Below are 20906 nucleotides of genomic sequence, written 5' to 3' on the forward strand. Positions count from 1 at the left end.
TTTTTCAGATGGTATCGATAGCCCGACCGTCTACTCTTTCCCATCGACCTTCTAGAATCTCGAAAAAAAATATGTCGGTTTTAACCCAAAATAGTAGATTTATTCGAAAACTATGAATCGCGAAACTATAATTCGGTCGTTCGACGATAGGGGATTACAGTTTTCTTACAGTTAATGTGGGTTAGTGAAACAAGTATACAAATATTAAAATTGTTTTATACTCCTGTGAATGTGTGGTCAAGAGAAGGTGCTGAATTCAAAGCACCCTTCCCAAGAGTTTTGCGAGAGCTTCTTTAGTAAAAGAAAGTGCTAATTAAAGCACCTTTCCAGAACTAGGAAACTTATATGAGAGTTTTGTCAGAGGAGGTGCTAGATTCACAGCACACTTTTCGTAAAATGTAGTGTAAATGTAATGGATAAAAAAAATTTTTTTTTTCAAAATTTCGAAATAAATAAAATTTAATATTAATATTGCTTAATAAAACAAATTTTTATTTTTATTTTTATTTCTCAATACCGAGGTAAAATAAATTTTGCTGACAGGAGTTGCGATTACAAATTCCGTTTGGTGTTAACCAACTCAGACATAGACGCGTCAGCAAATTCTTTTTGCGATATTTTATTGTCTAAAGAAAGTACGCTAAGGTCAAAAACCGATTGCAAAACAATATTATTAGAGTTCTATAACCTTTTGAAAAAGAATTCCGGCCAATGAAAATTTTGCAAAATATAAAATTTAAAATATGTCGAAATATAAAAGAAAATTTCGTAGGACTCGAAATTCTTTTCTACAATGAAATTGAAATTATGTCAAGATTGAACAAAATTATGTCTTGAATTTACTTTACAGAGCATAAACAGTGAATTTACTTTACTTGATTTAGATAAAATGGATAACGAACGAAAATTGTTAGAGAGTTTAAATTTTTTTCTCAAACGGAAGTTAAATAATTTCGTACTCGAAATCCCACCGCTGCCACCAGTGTTCTTTATGTTATGTCCAAGGGCGTTTTTAGAGCGGTAGCGTAAACGCTGGAGGTTTGGACTAATGAATTAAAGAATACGCAACGAATGTTTTAATTCCGTTGTTTTAATTATTTATGTGGGACGTTTTCGAGATACGAACTTACCACGCCTTCGTTTGAGACTGACGGATTTTTATGAGAATAGATGTACTTACTCTCTGCAGGAATTTTAGTTGTTACTGGATCCGTGATTCTGGGGTTGCTGTTAGCGCCTTTTCCTGAATTGGGCCCTGTGATTGGTCCTTGCAGCTGATAGATTAGGATGGAATTGGGCTGCTTATTCTAAGGGCTTCTTATCTTATGAAATTAACGAACTCGAATGGAATTTCATTTCTTTTTAAGATTTATTTTTATTAACTCCAAAACTTTTACACTTTCACAAATTTTATTTAATCGAAATTATATTAATGAATTTTATTTATTTAAGATCACGTCCTCCAGTCCCCTGTAGGGTAAAGTACGCAAATTTAGCTTTAAAGATATTAAGTTAAAAGATATTATACTTATTGACCGAACTCTCGTCTAAGTGCAGGGCAAATTAGAACTTTGAGCATTCGGTTCTTTAGATTTTACCTACTTATCGACCTCTCGCCTAAGCGCAGAGCAAATTAGAACTCTGAGAATCCCGACTCGTAGATAATTAAAACTAATACGTGGCCTGCCGATTGAACCGAATCTGAACTCGTCTTAAGTGCAGCGCAAAGTAAGATAAGGGACTTTTACAAGGAACGGGCCCGTCTGTTAAACGCAGAAGTCAAATTAACTGAGCAAAGACAAGGCGTTGGCTGTTGATCGCCTTTTTAAAAACTCGCGGTGCTGAGATTGCAGAAGTCCCCGCTAGTCAACCAGCAGTCGCATAACTTATATTTTATTGTGGCTTTCGCTCAAGGAGAAGTCTTTCATCTGCGCGGGTGATTTAAATTTAAAAGAAAAAAATGCGGGTGGACATAACACATATCTAGTTATGACTCGGGAAATTCCCACATATAGTTGGGCCTGACTACATTAAGGGATTCGAGCCTAAACAAATATCCTAATAGATTTTTAAATTTTGTTGAGACCGAAATAAAAAATTTTTTTGATAACAAGATGAATGTATAGAAAAGAAAAAAAAATACTATCAACAGTTTGAGTAATAACGAAAAAAAATAATGATAATTTAAGGCAACAATAATTTAAAAAAAATAAAAGTAAATAATGATAAAAAAAGAAAAGTAATGATAGCTTCAGGATTAACAAAAATAAATATTGATAATTTAAATAACAAAAATGAATAACCTTAATTTCATTTTAAACAAATAAAAATAAATGTTATTATTTTTAATAAGTTTGTTATTTAATAAAATAATAAATTTAAAAGTAACAGTAGATCTAGAAAAATAATAATTTGAGAAACGTTTAAATCTACAAACGAATTAATCACCCAGTTAATTAATTTAATAATACCTCGCAAATAAGCAAATAAGCTATGATAAGCGAAAATTATATTTTAATTAATAGTTTAAATTAGTGAGCTACGTGAAAATTCAACAATCATTTCTATTTCTAATTGTTAACATAGATCAATTAAAAAGATAGTTGAATTAACTCACCTCTTCCCAAATCAATTGTTTACTGAGTCCAGGTCTGAGATTCATGATCTTAAGCTCCGTAGCTCTAAGAACACCATCTTGAGTGAATTCGACGTTTGGTTTTGCTTGATCACCCTCAACAGAAACATTTCGTAAATACCTACAAAAGTGATAAATTACTGTTTTTTTGATACATTATTTCATTATAATTCTTTTCCGCTTCACTGGATTTACAAAAAAATTCCATAGTAGAATGAGGATTTGAAATATCATTTTAATTTAGCACGTACACTTTATCTTATAAGTAAACGAATTCCAATTTGTAATAGGGTCAAATCACGCTTACTCGATAAGTCGCCGAATGTCGATAATTATTCGACGCAGCACTGGCGCGTCTCGATCTTTTGGCCGAAAGAGAGACTGAGAGAGGGTAGTTTTGGGTTATTATAAGTGAGCCGTGCAATCCAAACAGGGAGATGTAGTGTGGCCGCCAGACAGAGTGCCACGGAAAATCAAGAAGGACCGATCCCCGCAGTAGTGAAAAGACGAAGGAAATCAACTACAACTAAGACTTAATCCTCAAGCAGTAAGTTACATCATCGTTTTATTCGTTAAGGTATCAATAATTACTCTGTGGGAAAAATGTGGACCGCAGTTTATCTAATATTCGATTACTTCTTCTTTTCATTTATTAATTTGATCATTTAATCGACAATTTGTATTATTATTTAATCAAGATTTGATAATATTTGTTAGTTCGAACTGAGTGATTTTCATGGACATTTATACCCGAGAGTCATTCAGTCGACTTTGAGGCCAAAAAACGTTTTTAACATTCGTCGTGAAAATTATCAATTAACTGAAATTAATCAATTTAATTTATTGAAATCTGGAATCCGTTTATTAATTGTGGTAATTTTTAGATTCAATTAATTCGGTAAAACGAATGATTAATTTTTATATTTGAGAAAAACGGACAAGTAATTTCTTACAAATTGTAGATCGAGCGTCAGTAAAGTTTTACGTCGTAGTTAATCCAAGAACTTAAAGTCAAAACAACCAATCAGCGAATGTCTTGGCATCCACTTTACGAACGCAACTTTTGTCGATTTTCATCATCGAATATTTTACATGGAAGTTATTAAATAGTATGTTGGAATTATTTTCTAGATAATTTTTTAACTTCCCCCTTAGAAAATTGGAAATTTTCAAAAATCAGGAAGTTATTGTTTTTACCCTGTTTTCCGAAAATTGATTTTCATCAGATCTTGACGTTTTGAGTTCCGAGGAACTTTAATGTGTGTGTGTGTGTGTGTGTGTGTGTGTGTGTGTGTGTGTGTGTGTGTGTGTGTGTGTGTGTGTGTGTGTGTGTGTGTGTGTGTGTGTGTGTGTGTGTGTGTGTGTGTGTGTGTGTGTGTGTGTTTGTGTGTGTGTGTGTGTGTGTGTGTGTGTGTGTGTGTGTGTGTGTGTGTGTGTGTGTGTGTGTGTGTGTGAACCTCTCATAACTTTTGAACGGCTTGACCAATTTGATCGCGGTTGGTGTCATTTGAAAGGGCTCAACCAAACGTAGATTTGCCATACAATTGAACCAATTTCGACGGTAGATTTTGAGGAATCTTCTAAAAACTGTAAAAAAAAAATGTGAGCCGTCACGGGACGCCTGGCAGATGTGAAGTATTGACATTATTTTGTAAAAGTTATATGCAGAAAAAAACAGATTGTGATAGGAATCAAATATGTCATAATGATAAAATAAAACACTACGATTTTTAACTTCCCGCTAAGAAAATTAAAAATTTTCAAAAATCAGGAAGTTATTGGTTCTACCCCGTTTTGCAAAAATCAAGTTTTCAACAGATCTCGACGTTTTAAGGTCCTAGGAAGCCATTTCGAGGGTTCCCGAGACGGTGTCACTATGTCTGTATGTGTGTGTGTGTGGGTGTTTTTTAAAAGTGGTTTTCTTAGAATAACTTTTAAACGGCTTTACCGATCGATTCCAAAAACTAATCATCTCTCAACCTTAAAAAAAGACGTCGACCACCGCTAATCAGCTCATTTGTTCGTGAGATGTCGTGAACGAAAGAAATCGAAAAAATGGAATTTTTTAACAAAAAACTCTAGAATTTTACATCTGATCAAATTATGTTAACATCTTGTTTATAGTACTTAAAAAACTGCATCGATTACTGCAAACAGCGTAAAAATCGGTTTACTAAATTAGACGTTATAGCAGTTTGAAGATGAAAAAAATCGTTTTCCATCAAACTGTTATTAGACTTCTGGGCTCGAAGAGTTCTAAAGTATCAAACAACTTATTTTTAAACTCGAAGAACTCAAAAACGTCGCAAAAGCGGCAAAATTACAAGCGCGTAACAACTGAACTTAGCGGGAAGTTGCAGGGATGGTCTTTAGGGTCAACCGTTTTCCAAATTTTTTTTTCTAGATAACGATGACTATTTATTGAATAAACGTTTATTTTCATTAAGTACAAAAATTTACGAATTTATTTCAAATCGTGACTACTTAATTTGTTTAATCAGTGACTTTGGTAATAGTTCTATTTTATGTTGCCTCTGAGGACGACATTACTGTGACAATTGGTCGATGGTAACTGGAGTATGTTACAAAAGTATTGGACGTAACATTATCAAGATATCTGATAAGTACAACATCTATTGTTGTTCCGTATCTGGTGGTAGGTTCGCTTGAATTGTTATTAATTTAAAATTGAAATTCTTTTTGGAGAAACTTAATTAATGGCGTTGATTCATCTTTTGCAAAGTTTACATTCAAATTTCTAGCTAAAATCAATGGTAGCTTGTCTTTATTGGTTTTGAAAGTTATTGAATCTCTGTGACTGTATGGAAATAATCTCTCTTGTAAAAATGAAATGATGTCATTTATTTTTTTATAAGGAGAAATGTACACAACAATCATCATCAATTCACTTCCATCTTCTAGTTTAACGTGTAAAGCACACATATCGCCAATAGATGTTTGGAAGACATGAACTTCTGTAGCATTTCGAATTATTAAATCCATGTTGAATGTAATAACATGTGAAGTATTATTGTTTTTATAAATGTCAACTCCAGCGGCTCTAAAATTTTGACGCTTAAATTTAGCTATGCTATGAAAATCAGGTAAGTCTACTGATTCATCTGCAGGAAGCCATGTTTCAGTAAGTAATAAAAAGTTACTCCTTTGACAAATAGAATCTTGTAAATCAGTCGTATGTTTTCTGCGACTTTGGCAGTTTAAAGTATCAACGGTTAATTTATTTCTGGAGTTTATAAATTCAGTGATCAGTGCTTGCAATGTAGTAAGTTTATTTAGAGATAATCTTTTAAATTCTTGCTGTAAGCTTAAACTGATGGATCTACTCTTTTTCCATGATAAAATCTTGAAAGATAAATGCATACTTTAATTATAAAAATATAAATAACTTACTGATGACTTGATAATGTATCATAGTGTGATTTTGCTTTCTTTGCAGGAGGCTGATCACTTTCACTCTCTAAATTATCACGGTCAGACATTTTATTATCAGAAAAATAATTTGTTTTTAAGTAAAACACAGGTTGTGTGTGCTGTAGTAAACAACACTGTGTACACTACGGAGTACACACTATAGGTATCCGAGCTCAGTGAACGAGAGAGATGGCTTAACGCCGGATCGAGTTGGAGAGAATCGCACAGTCGATTGCACTTGGCGACGCGTCACTACACGGTACACACTACTGCATATAGACTGTATATATATATATATATATATATATATATATATACCATCATATAGCGTGGCAACGCGTCGCCACGGCATGCATCGCCACGCCAGAAATCGGTTTTACGTGCGGTTATAGATGTTTCACATCAAAAACTGTTTTCAAATCAAGTTATTTTAATAACTTTTAAACGGCTCGATTGATCAATTCTAAAAACTAATCAGCTCTTAACATTAAAAAAATACGTCGATCGTCACTAATCACCAGCCGGTCAAAATCGGTTGATTCATTCGTGAGTTATCGTGGATGAAAGAAATCGAATGAGATCGTTTTTTTCGAATTACACTGAAACTTCCGTTCTCATCAATTCGTTCCTGAAAACGATTCATGGAATTTAAAAAACTGCGTCGAACGCCGCCAACTGCATGAAAATCGGTTTATTCAGTCAAAAGTTATTGCAGTTTGAAAATTCAAAAAACAGTGTTTTATTAAACTTTGTCACAGTGTTTATCCACTGTGACATTTCCCGCCGGGCTTGAACACGTTCGTGGAGGCTCCGCCAGGTGGTGGCACTTCCTAAGCGAGTAATAAAAATTCAATAGAATTAAGATTTAGTTTTAAGTTAAATTGTTTGATTTATTTTATTTTTAGCCCAGGATGCGGCTAGGATGGTCGCCGGCAATTCAAAATTAGCGGGATTTAATTGTGAGGCTTAATTTGGAGAATTTAATTCATCTTATTATTTCAGTTTATTAAATTAGACGGGGCTCAAGTGAGTGGCCGACGGTCCTGAGAATGCCCGACGCTCCCAGTCTAGAGCAGATGAGCCTGGCCCTCAGCTCAAATTTGTTTTTCTTAAGCTCACGTTTGACTCTAAACTATTGATTAATTATTTAAACAATAACTATGGTTATTTTTAAAAGTACTATAACATGCGGATGCCGATCCGATGTCTGTCCCGGGGAGGAAATTGCTCAGCATTTGGTGGAATTTGAATTTTTGAACGGCACCAGCGGTAGCTCGAGGTAACGAAAAATCCCTCATGAGGGCAGGTCGGTAGCTTCAGCTGGCAGCATGCTGCCAGCGGCATATATAGTAAGTCACCGGTGTGATCTGAAAACACGTGCACCAGTGTGTTCAAGCTAATTGAATTTTTAAGAAATTTACAGCTATAGCTTGATTTATTTAATAAACAAGTTCATTAATTTTTGGTCGATTGGACTAATAAATTTTGGTAAGTCCTTGAATATTATTCCACCGGGGAAATTGCTGAGAACCTCCCGAGCGTGAACCGGTGCCGGTTTTCCGTGAGAGGCCGCCATTTTTACCACGTGGTTGGCACATGGTAAATTCTTTGTGTTAAATTATTTAATGTTGAAATTAAATTTAATTTGGATTGAACGTGAGTTAATTTATTAGTTAAAATTAACATAGGCTCCCGGGGAAAATCTCGCAGCGGTTGACATCCTGATCGCATCCTGTGACTCATGTTAATTTACTACGCACTTGCTTGAAAAAAAAAATTTATATTGCGTTCAATTTTATGATTATGATTTTTCATATGTGATATTACTATTATACTTATACTAATCGCTTTTTGCTTATTGTAAACTCAGTCACAAAATCAGAAACAGCCTCTAATTTCCAATTCATAACCATTTTTCTATAGAATCTTTCAAGGCCACTTTTATATTTTTTCTTTTTGTATTAATTTCCCCTAAATCCAATCTTTTGTAATATTTTGTATTGAGGATTGATCCTGCTTAACGCAAATAAATAAATATTTATTATACTCATACTTTCCATGCGTGGTTCACAATTGACATTGGTAAATGTCAATTATTATAATTATTATTTTGAGCATTAATTACACTTAATATTATTGAACATTAATCAATAAAATGATTATTAATTTTGCACAATTGACAATTGGTTATGTTAGAAATTAATTATTGTGATTATTACTTCGAGCGTAATAAACAATTAATGTTGCTAAATATTAAGTGATAATATAATTATTATTTTTGCATAACTCACGATTATTATTATCAAACATTAATTATTATCATAAGTATCATCACTCGAGCGTAACGTACTATTGATATTGTTAAATATCAAATATTATTATATATTATTTTTCAAGTATGACTTCCCGTGTAAAAAAGTTACGGGATTCCACCGGTGTAATCCGCAGGTGATCCACAGGGGATCCGCTAAATATTATGTGGAAGTCATATTTTGACACAAATAGGAATTACAAATGCATTCCCGATGAATTCCGGATGAATATCTAAAAATAATAAATATTAACATAAGAAATATTAAGAAAAAAAAAAATAGCACTAACAAAGTAATATTTTAAGCTATTAAAAAAAAAATTAATTTTTAAGCAATAAATTTGTACCGAATTTTAATGAAGAATTATCCGATTGTTGATAGGCTTCAGTATTTTTGCCCACCCTGGCAATAGTACGCAAGAAATTCAGCAAAGATCCGCAAAATCTCCTTCGGAATTCTTTATGGATCACTTCAAAAAATATTTGAAGTATTTGTGATTTTAATTCTTAAATCATTGCTAAATGAACTTATTATAACTCACTTCCTCAAATCCACCCAGAAAACGTTATGAAATTCGATCAAAATTTGATAGGAATCAAAGTCAAAACTTCTTAAAATCTACTTTTAAAAACAATTCATAAACCATCTTAGTATTTTCCGGATGATTTCAGCAGGGATTCTGGTGGAGTTCAATAAGAATTCCTTTGGAATTTATCCGGTGTTTATGAAAGAATTTTAAAGCAGTCTTTAATATTAAGATTTATAGCCGGATAAATTTATTTTAAGACCTCTTGAATTCCCATGAATTGTTGACGAAAATTTGGATCAAAAATTTTTATTATCCAACTTTAAGAATAATTCATTAAACATTTATGTACTCACCCGTAAGATTCCAGTACGAATTCCATCGGTTCTATAAAATTTCCTCCAGAATTCATCTGGTGTTCAAGAAGGAATTTTGGGGCCTCCGTATTAATTAATAAAATGAACAACTTCTGGAATTCACTTTAATTACCGCTTGAATTCCGATGAATCATTGGCAGAAATATGAATTAAAAATTTAAACTGTCTACTTTTTAGGATAATTTATTACATATTTGTGTACTTTTCCGTTAGATGTCGGCGGAAATTCTACAGGAACTTTATCAGAACTCCTGCGAAACTTATCCAGTATTTAAGAAGGAGTTTTAAGGCAACGCTATTGATAAAATTAAAACTGCTAACTTTATTTGAAGATCGCTTGAAATCAGATGAGTTATTGACGTGAATTCGAATTAAAATTTTTACTATTTATTATTAAGTATGGTTTTTTCAATATTTATGTACACGTTCGACAGATGTCAGTAAGATCTTGCTAGAAATGCACTACGTCATCAAACCTTTTTATTTTTTACCTAAGAAATCTTACACTAATTTTTTTAAGCTAGAATTCACAAGCAGTTTACTGTGTCTACCCCCAGGTCAAAGTCCGCCAAAAATCCGGCAAAAATCCGCAGAATCTTTTCTTAAGTCCTAACCAATATTCTCAAGAATTCTTAATCATTGCAAAATGAATCGATTACTGTAACCTACTTTTTGATAATGTCAATTTCAATTATTTTATCCGGTATCCATCTGAAATTCCTCCGGGTTTCATTTCGAATTCCTTTGGAATTCATATTTGTGCCAAAATATAAATTCTTCAGGATTTCCCTGCGGAATCACCGGAGGAATTTCGCAAATTTTTTACACGGGTTGATAATTATCCCGACTAGAAATTTTAGTATGGCGGCGATTTGGCCCAAATAAGGCATGCCGAATTCCAAACTTGCGGCAAGTGAGGCATCCTAATTAAGCCCAAATTTGAGATGTAACGCAGTGCCGAAGCTCTACCAAGTGTGGCTTCCTAATTTAGTTATAGTTTGGAAGCCAAACCTGCCGGTGATAACCTAAGCCTAATTTGCCCCAGCTTTGGCTGCCTAATTTGATAGTAGTTTGAAAGCTACACTTGCCGGTGATAACCTAAGCCTAATTTGCTCCAGCTTTGGCTTTCTAATTTGGTAGTAGTTTGAAAGCCACACTTGCCGGTGATAACCTAGCCTAATTTGCTCCAGCTTTGGCTTTCAAATTTAGTTGCAGTTTAGAAGCCACAGACTTGGCTTTCTACTTAGATAACTCTTTAGTAACCCTTGCTAGTGATATTTTAATTCTAATCTTTTTATGAATCTTAAGCTTAACATTTATAAAAATTTATATTTCGTTTGTGTCATATTTTGGAATTAAGAACAAAATGTAATATTTTTTGTACTGTTAACATTCATTTATTTAAAACAAATAAAATAAAGCAAAGTAGCATAATAATTATTGCTTTATGGAATAATGTTTAAAAAAGATTGAAACATCGAGAAAGAAAAAAACCATGTTTGTTAACAGTAAAAGCACGCAACTGATAATAATTGAGATAATTTATGTAGAAATATTAATGTTTCCAGCTAAATATTATTTAAAAACTGATAAAATGAAACAGTTAATTTAAAAAAAAGGTTAATAGTTAACTAATTAATTTATAAGTTAACGTATATTAATCATCCTCGCTTGATTTTTCAGCATCATTTTCTTGTTAAGGGGTTTTTTTTTTCATCGGGTGAATTTCTTGCATCCAAACGTTTGTTAGCAGCTGAAATTTCTTTTTTACTTTTTTGTTTGCGTTCATTTCTATCCCCTTCCCAATCACCACAGTGATTTAAGACTGAAGAGATGCTTTCATTAATTGCAGCATCTGATAAGGGATCGTCCACCGACTTCGAAAATTTTTTCACTAAGATTCCTGAAAAAAAAAAAGAAAAAAATTATTATCTAATCAAATCCATCAAGTCGTATATTTTTTTTTTACTAATATTTATCTATTAAGTACCTTTTATGAGTTTATAAAATGGCGTATCAATGAAAATCTTTGGTCTCTTCTCATTCGCTTTCTTCAAGTTAAACTTCAGGGCTACGTCACGAGACATTCCTAAGCGTATTATTAGTGTCGTGCTTCTAGTTAAAGCTTGATTGGGATTAGCCAATGATGCGAGCCTGCGCGCCTATCAAAACAAATTATAATTTAAATTTATTAAAAACAAAAATTTATTAAAAAAAAGTTATTTAAAAATTAATTAAAATTTTTACAATTTTGTTGCGATAATTTTCATCAGAATCCAACTTTCTATTGAATTTAGCAAAATCTGCTAGTGCTGAGCAAGGTATTTTCATGTCATCATCCTTCAAATCATTATCTATTCCTCAACTTGTTGTAGCGTTTGATTCATTTGTTCTTTACATCTGTAGAACCAAACCTTTTACATCGCTGACTGATTTAGATAAAGAATTAAGCTGTACGTTGATACTCTTTCCTTTAATAATGCTCTGTTCGTTAATAATTGGATCCAATAACTTTGTAAAAACTTTCGTCATGAGTTCTAAAGTAACATTTCAATATTGTAAATTATAAATTTATTATAAAATATCGCAATTAGTAAATAATATTATAAATATTGTAAATGTTTCATGATTTACAGTAAGGTATTTATAATTATAAAAACTACAGCACTTATACGTTAAGGTAGTTCACTTATAAATGCAAAATTGCAAGAAGTTTTTAAAATTTAAAATTTACTTAGAACATATAATACGTACGTTATTAAAGTTTTTAATTGATTAATTATTCCAAATATGAGATAGATGTAATTAAAAATGCCACTTTTTCATAATTAGTATTCCAGAAAGGTGAGAAAACCACAAGTTTTTAATGTTTGGCATTAAAGAGATTAGACAATCATCTTAAAAAAATTAATAATCATGAAAATAATATACTGAAACTAAGTCTAATCTATTTCGCAGCTCTTAACCGGTTAGTTTTATTTAGAAATTATTAATAAAATGGCTGGAAAATCGAAAATATTTATTAGTAAAAATGAATTAGAGACAGCGCGTGAGAAAAGGAATATTAGTGAATGTTATAAAAAGAAATAACACAAACTTTAGGTTGTAAGTGATTTACCTTCATAAAAAATATTTTTAAATATTAGATAGTTGAGTAATATTTGTTTAAATACCTTCATTCATATCGTGTTTAGGAGATTGATTGTTGTCTAAGGGCTTATTTTTATGAATAGTTTTATCCGTTTCAGACTCAGAGTCATCTTCTGACTTATCAGAATTTAATCTGGAGGCTTTTCTTGATATTGAATTAGTATTGCATTTACTATTCAATTTTTTAGATTTTTTATATTTCTCTACCTAAAATTGTCCCAAAATTGTCCCAAAAATAGTCAATAAATGTTTTATCCATCAATTCCTAGACAAATTTACAGCTGTGCAAAAATAAATTTTTTTTTATTAAATCATTTAATAAACGTTTAAAATTGTAGTACAATTGAAGAATCATTCTGAAAATTTTCAAAAAAATACGTAAAATTGACGAAAAATTACTTAAATGCACTATTTTAAAATTTCTGTTTATTTCTAAGATGTCCCAAAATTGTCCCAAATTGTATCACGTTTGGATGTCCCAAGCTTGGGATATTTTTGGGACAATTTTTTTTTACACGGGTTACTATTCAATTTTTTAGATTTTTTATATTTCTCTACAACGCTTTCCTCAGAACTTGAACTATCAGTAGATTTTTTTGATTTTGATAAACTCTCCGCTGATAAAGATCTTTTGCGCTTAGTTCCACGAGATTTGTCAGTTTCTATTAAATAAATTAAAAAATAAATTATATCACAGGAATAAATTAAAAATTTTTTTTGTGTATCAATAAATTGTTTCTGGCTAAATAAGAACAAATTATGAACTTTAGTTTATATAGTGCTTTGAATTGAATATTTTTGTATTAAAATGTAAAATAATAAATTATTGAAAGATATTAAAAAATTAACAATAATAATATTTTTAGTGTACAAATTTTTTCGTTAATTTTGGCTAGTCTAAAATTAGTATACAATATAAATAATTTACTTACCAGAACTTCTTTTTGGATATTTTAAATTTTTGGGATGTTTCCCAATATTTTTTGACGTACCAGACTGCTTTTTTCCAAACTTATTCTCAAAAAGTTGTAGATTAACTCCTACTTGATAAAAGTATACAGATTAACGTATAGTAATTGGAAAATCATGCAATTTATTCAAAAAGTATATTCACTATAAGTACAAAAATATTTATTTGTTATTTACCTGAGTTGGATCGATGCCCATCAAGGTCGCATCATTAAGCAATCTATTCATTTTATTAGAAGATAATTTTTTTGATTTAAAAAGTTCTTTGTCTTTTTCAGCTTTCTTTTTAGCTCTTTTTTCGTTATCTGTTGAATATGCGTAAGCTTGGTATTGTAATTTGTCCATGAGTTTTTCAGCTTCTTCATACGAACCTAAGAAACAGTTGATTAGTTATTAATTGAAAATCACATTCAATTCGTCAAAATATTAAAGATAAATTTTATTTGGAAATTAGCAGACATTACACGGAAAGAAAACTGTATGAAAAATTACGGTAAAAACATCGTAATTTTTAGTATAGAATATTATAATGCCGGACCTAAACTCAAACATCGTAATTTTTACGATGCAGTATCGTAAATTTCTATCACTTAAATTAAAAAGAAACTTAGGTTACCGAAAAAAATAATTCTGCATCACCGAGGAATCGAACCCGGAGACCTCTCCGCCACAAGTCCAAGGTTTATCCCCTCACGCTATCAGAGGCATATCTAAATTTTATGTTCAGTTACATAATAAGACCCTCCATACAGTAATTGGTCATCTTTTGGTGGTGGCGCCGCAAACTACTCGATTCTGTCTTTCTTTTATTAAAACATATAGTATGCGTCCTTATTCACTTGCTCTTACAGAAAAAAAATTTACTAAATAACATCGTAATTTTCAATAATTCAAATTGTATTCTGTAGACGGCAGCATCGTAAAAATCAAGATACTAAAAGTATAGTCCTGGATTACGATATTACTATTGTAATTTTTCATATAATTTTTTTTCCGTGTATCGAACTTTTTGTATTATGACAATAAATTTAAAAATCAAGTATTTATGAGAATCATCTGTACAAATTTTTAAAATCTTAGATTGAAACTACTTTTATTTCTAATTTTTATAATAATCGGTTTTAAAAAAGAAAAACTGTAATGATTTATATCTCGTCATTAGTCGCTTACTACTGTTACCATACATTTGATGGTATACTACTCAATGAGAAAGATGAAAAATTATAGTAAATAATAAATTTAAAAAGAGAAACAATCGCATGGCACAAGCAGAAACAAAAAATAGGACTACGAATTTAGTGAATAATTTCTTGGAACAAATTAAACATAAATGGGATGTCTGCTAATTTCTATATAATTTCGAAAATTAAACTTACGTGCTCGTCAACGGATGTCAATAGGATAAGACGGCCAGTCATCACAGAGCTTAGCACATTCTCTGACCATGTCATTGAGTAATTTCAAATTATCTTCATTATATATTTCTTCCGGCATAATCTTACATATTAAATCATCGGATTTACCATCTGCATAAATCCAATCATTCGGAACTATGTCAATGATTTCTCTTGCAGATTTTTTTTCACTTAAAAAAACCACTAATGTATATTTATAGACTGACGGACTATTAGCCATTTTTTTAAAAAAAAAAGAAAAAATGCAGCAATTTCTGTTAAATAATTAATGTAATTATTAATTCAAATAATTAACCCTGAGCACACGGTATTCACTTGACTTGAAAATAAAAAATATAAAATATTCGACAAAAATGTTTAATCCTTTTTCACTTAATTGTACACAAGCCCGTTGTCCATTTATTGATGCTGACTCGATGCATAATAACCTTAAATATTCAGTTGTTTTCCCACCACCACAAATATCAAGTTTTTCGGTGTCACGTTTCAAGTTAATGTTATACTTGATAATAGCAGCATGCTGCGTTTTTTCCGCCCGATTTCACATAAACAAGCTCACTGTAGTCAATTGCTTACAGTTTTATTATATTAAAAATCAACACATAAAATTTATAGCTAAATCTTAAATAGTTTTTCACTGTATGACAGATCCCCTTTTCAATTCTGCTTAAACGCAATCCGTCAAACTTAATTAGGTGCACATAAAGAAATATAGACGCTATACTACAAATGCCGATTGAAATATTTGTACAATCAAGACGCGTTATGAGTCCGGTCCCGCGTGGATGAGAGGTGAAGAAAAGTGCGGAGGGAGTATGGGAAACTCCTAGCTATGGACTCAAAACAAGTGAACTGTATATGAATATATCTTTGTTTAACTCTCTGAAGTATCACTCTCTGATCACTTATTCACTTTTTTTTTCACAAAACAATACATGTAAAGAATTTCAGTATTTAATTTTTGACGTAATAAAATAAAAAAAACAAAAAATTAAATTTTGACGATATTGAAATTAAAAGACATCTTGACAACTTTTGTAAATTTAATAAAAAATTAATTACAACAAAAATAATATTTTAAAAAATTTACACTTTTAATTTTTTTTTCATTTCTATATATGGAATTTTTTACGTTATTTTTTTTCACAGTAATTTAATTGTTGTAAAAATCTCAAAAATTGTTGCCTGTCTCACAACTATCAATATTATAAATTTTGTGGTTCAATTTTTCAAAAGAAACTAAAAAAAAAAATTTAATTTTTGTATTAGTTAAAAAAAAACTCGCGCAAATTTTTCATTCAGTATTTTTTTTTATCAGACCTTAACATTTTCAGACATTTTTTCATTTTAATATCACAAAGATCAAATGTTTACAACATACTAAATAGTTCTAAATAATAAAAGTTTAATTTGCTGATTTTAAAATTTGTTAAATAAAAAATTTTCCGTTTTTTTAATTGTCACTAAAAATTGTATTTACATATGGAGTAATGGCATTACATACAATTTTTCACGATCATCACAACTTGAATCAATGCTCACCATTTTTTTCGCAACATCAGTAATTTTATATGTACCCATTGTCTCATTTTTTGCACTCACTTTCCACATTTCTAAATCTTCCGAGTTGCATGGATAGGTGAAAAGTGCTTTTCGTTTCTTTAATATTTCGCCATTAATTTTTATTAACATGCAATTATCCGTTGAAAGCCGGAAAATTTTATTGATTTCGAGAACTTCATTATTTTTGAACAACACAGTGTTATTCGGTGATTTAGTTGTCAATAAAACATTTTTGAATTTTATGCGTTTTATAATTATTTTATCGATTATATATCGTATTATTTTATCGTCTATATATTCTTTTAATATTTTAATTGTCTCTGTTAATTGAGGTTCAGATGAAAGACTCATAGAAATTTCATTAAATCGATGACATCATTGAGCCAGGTATTTGTTACTACTTCTCAACAATTTTTTAATTATACCTAATAAATTTTCAAAGGCGTAACTTGATATAAAAGGTAAAGGACACTGCATATATGTCACATCATCAGCAAGATGGTAAATACTATGAATATTTCCGACAAGAAATTGCAGAGTGTATATGAAAGGTGCAATCTTGACAAATGATGTCAGAAAAAATTTGGCATGCTCGGTTTTTTCTACAGCAATTTGACTAGAAAATAATATTCTACAGCCAACATGCAGAAGTAAAAAATGTTTGTACGCTGTTTCAGATAAAATTTTTTTAATTACAATAGGCCCTGCATATAATAATGAAAATTGATATACTGTGGATTTAAACTTGTGGAAATCAGCTAACGAACGAGTACTTCTTTGGAACTCTGCAGGAACTTTAATCTTTGTCAATAAACTAGACAACAGATTTTTATTAGCGTTACTTATTTTTAATTTTTTATTGATAATACCATCTACCCAACACTCCAGTAACTTTTTCATAGCTTCTAGAAATAATAAATGCATCGGATCAAGTACAAATTGATTAACTAAGTCGATTTTTGGTTCAATAAGAAGCAATGGTGATGTCCCAGTATGATGTTTCGAATTCGACTGATTCCTGAATGATTCATCACTTCTCGGTTGACAATTATTCGTAAGGGGATAAACAGTTCGTTTTTTATACCGCTGGCCTTTCACTGTACACCTCTCACAAGCATAGTACCCTCCGTGATTTTTCATGCATTTCAGCAATGATCGTGCCGGTCTATCACACACAAATCCTTTGATAGTTATATTGAATAAATTATTACTTATCGTGATTCCAGTATCCTGTAATTCATTTACTTCCTCGATAAATCTAGCAAAAAAACGATCCACGTCGCTAGGCTTACTATTACCGCAATAAATAGCAACCGGAAATGGTCTATAGTAATTGTGAAAGCTAAAAATTTGACAGAGAATTGGCCATAGTTGTTTCCTGCTTGATTTAAATAACGGTAAACCATCGACATTAATTAAGAGTTCGATGTCTCGGGTCTCATGTAACTTAATGTTAATACATTTTTCCAGATTTGTCCGAATTCCAAAATAAACGAACTCTCCGACTTGGCCAAAATTTTCAATTTTGTGCTCAGTAGTATTAGTACCTAAAAATGTCTTAGCACTTTTAGGTAAGTCAGGATATTATTCTCGCAAGATATCCATCAGTTGTTCTAACCTAGTATGGGGAATAGGGGGACTTATAAATGCCCACTGTTTAATTTTGTCAATAACATTTAAATTGTCCATAACATTAACTATTTCACTATCACTATCAGAGCCAGAGGTCACCGTAACATTTCTAAATTGTTCATCAATGCTACATTCGAAACTACTTTCATTATTTTCTTCTGAATTATCACTCATCGAAATTTTTAATTCTAAATTTTCAATACGCACTTCTTCACTCACTTGTTCACAAATGGAATCAGAACCAGTTTCATAATCATCATTATTCATTGATAATAAATTACCAGGCATCTCGATGTCACTAGAATTCATATCTGCATTGTTTTCATCATTAATTAAAACACATTGTTCTACTTTAGATAATTCACGTCGTGCTTTACGGAATTTTTCGACTCTTAAACGACCGAGCTCACGTTTTCGAAAGGATTTATCATTCACGATAAACATTTCAGCGTAAGAAATAATTTAAATAGTAATAAAATAAACACTAATAATTAATAAACACTATTAATTATCACTAAACTTATTTATGAGATAAAAAGTTTCCGATAGTATTATTAATAACAATAATAACAGATTAAATAACTCAAGATATTCACTGTAAAGATATAATAAAAATAAAATTCAATTTAACCTACTCATGCATGCTGACAGCGCCGCAGCAAAAGACGATCGGCGTTTTTAAGTGCTATTCACCATATACATTTACTTCTAAAAAATGATTGATATTCCTGACTTGCATAAAGTCACGATTACCGAAGATTTACCAAAGATTTACCGAAGTTTGGGTTGCCAAACTTGGGCGTAGCTTGGAACAACTACGGCAGACCAAAATTTGACATACTATTGGTATGCCTAACTTGCATAAAGTCACGGTTACCGAAAATTTGCCGAAGTTTGGGTTGCCAAACTTGGGCGTAGCTTGGAACAACTACGGCAGACCAAAATTTGACATACTATTGGTATGCCTAACTTGCATGAAGTCACGGTGACCGAAGATTTGCCGAAGTTTGGGATGCCAAACTTGGGCGGTATTTGAAAAAACTACGGCAGTGCCGAACTTCGGCTTGCCTATAGTGCAATTAATATGGCGTAAATTAGGCTTGCCAAAGTTCGGAAAGCCAAACTTGCCCCGAATTGATTGTTCGGCCATGCCTCACAAAATTTCTAGTCAGGATATTCAATATTGTCAAATTCAGATTATTATTATAATCATTGTTTTGAATCCGACTATTATCACTTCCAAGCGCATTATTATTATAAATTTAATTAGAAAAAAGATTATAAACGAGCCAAGAATTCCATAAAGGATTAATTTTGTTATTTACAATAGATTTAAATTGGCCCACCGAGGATCTCAGTAATTTAAATCTCTTAGCCCTTAATCTGAATAAGTTTTCTGTTTAGAAATTTTTTTCTATTTATTTTATTTTCTTTATCTAATTTCTTTAGTTAATTTCTTTAATTAATTTCTTTGTGCTGACTACCTGACTTTCTTGGACTCTTTTCCTACGATCCGTCTTCCTATTTCACTAAGATCATTTATAATATTACTTATAATCAACTATTCTCTATTTCTTAGTCTATATTACACCCTAATATCAATTTAATCACGTTGTAGTTCACATATTTCATTCGCATTAGTATAAGTCGCTGATTAATCGTCCGGCGCGGTCCCTGGAGTTTTGATTATTTTTGGTAATTTTTATACAAAATTACCTGACGTCCAAATCGTGCACCAACCCTGCCTGACGGGTTTCTGGGTTAAATTTATTATATATTAGAACGGGCGAGCGAAAAATACTCTACCCGGCCGGTACCTCCGCCTCCGGTTGAATTTAGTTGAATTTCGGGGAACAGTATTGTTACAATTTCTATCAGACTTTCGAGTTTAGACAGCTCAAGACTACATGAAAATTATATTTTTGAGTCCTTCGAGATCAAAAACGTAATAAGCGCAATTTTGAGCGCTTAATTACGAAAGCAGCGGGAAGTTGCAGGGATGGCCTTCAGGGTCAACCATTTTCCTGATTTTTTTATAAATAATTCATTGCGAATTTAATTATGTTACGACGCGTAGATTATTATTATTGATTTAATCGATTTTATTGCGAATTATATATTGTTAAAACACGTAAATCATAATTTATTGTAGTCTAGTCGGCGTGGAAAAAAAAGGGGCTTGTTGGCAACTTTTCGACAAACTGAATAAGTCTTATCAAGTCTTAATAACTCTTTGAGAAAGTCGGAAATTATAGGGAAAATTTGACTTTTGAAGAGTTTTGCTGAGTTTTGACGACTTATTTAGTCTTTCCTTTACTTAGTTAGGGCTGTGAAGACTTTCGAAAAGTCTTATTCAGAGTTATAAAGACTTTTCAAGAGTTTTTTCTGAGAATGATTTCCACAAGGGTATGCATTTTCTGAATCCGCTTGACGAGCTGAGTCGAAATATAGCAAAATTTTTCAAAAGTTCCGTCATGAGGACCAAATCTACTAAAAACTAGATATTTCCATTTTATTATTGCGAAGTTTAAAAATATAATGAATAAAAAAGCCTTGAAAAAAATTTATTACGCATTATTTGAAAGTATAGTTAATTATGGAATTATTGCTTGGGGGTAGTTATAAGAATGTTACGAAGCTACTTATAAAAATTCAAGATAAATTAATTACTTGTTTATGTGATAAAGGTGATAAGACACCCATACTGAGTATTAAAAAGAAATTTATATTTGAGTCTATATGTTATCATTTTTCCTTCTGTAAAGATGAATATAATAATTATATAAGCAAGGCGAGAGCTAAACCCTTACAATTACCAAAGATTCATAAAAACATTTCTTACAAGAACTCGAAATATATAGCAATTAAATACTACAATATGTTACCTTCGAGTCT

At 31.2% G+C, this 20906-nt stretch overlaps 2 protein-coding genes and 1 pseudogene across 4 annotated transcripts in view; all 3 read right to left on the reverse strand.

The window, feature by feature from the left end:
* The window catches only part of Nmdar2 (glutamate ionotropic receptor NMDA type subunit 2), a 786854-nt gene that overhangs the window by 538134 nt on the left and 227814 nt on the right, over window positions 1-20906 (reverse strand). For both annotated transcript variants that reach the window (XM_074237486.1, XM_074237485.1), the window contains one exon: window positions 2618-2756. In XM_074237486.1, the coding sequence (XP_074093587.1) occupies window positions 2618-2756 (139 nt within the window). The remainder of the gene's footprint in view (window positions 1-2617; window positions 2757-20906) is intronic.
* On the reverse strand, window positions 10692-15334 carry LOC141524181 (uncharacterized). 2 transcript variants are annotated; one of them, XM_074237881.1, is made up of 7 exons: window positions 14778-15334; window positions 13579-13772; window positions 13365-13475; window positions 12456-13094; window positions 11530-11819; window positions 11273-11444; window positions 10692-11185 (listed from the first exon to the last, which is right to left on the reverse strand). In XM_074237881.1, the coding sequence occupies exons 5-7, from the start codon at window positions 11611-11613 to the stop codon at window positions 10968-10970; spliced, it is 474 nt and encodes a 157-aa protein (XP_074093982.1). In that variant the 5' UTR covers window positions 11614-11819; window positions 12456-13094; window positions 13365-13475; window positions 13579-13772; window positions 14778-15334; the 3' UTR covers window positions 10692-10967. The 2 variants fall into 2 exon arrangements, with proteins under 2 accessions (XP_074093982.1, XP_074093983.1); XM_074237882.1 differs by lacking the exons at window positions 12456-13094; window positions 13365-13475; window positions 13579-13772; window positions 14778-15334 and adding an exon at window positions 12037-12146.
* Window positions 16293-17984, reverse strand: LOC141524022 (uncharacterized; annotated as a pseudogene).

This window comes from Cotesia typhae, unplaced genomic scaffold (genome assembly GCF_013202065.1).
Source record: "Cotesia typhae breed Kobodo isofemale line unplaced genomic scaffold, CoteBio_Ctyphae contig_22, whole genome shotgun sequence".
Taxonomy (NCBI): Eukaryota; Metazoa; Arthropoda; class Insecta; order Hymenoptera; family Braconidae; genus Cotesia; species Cotesia typhae.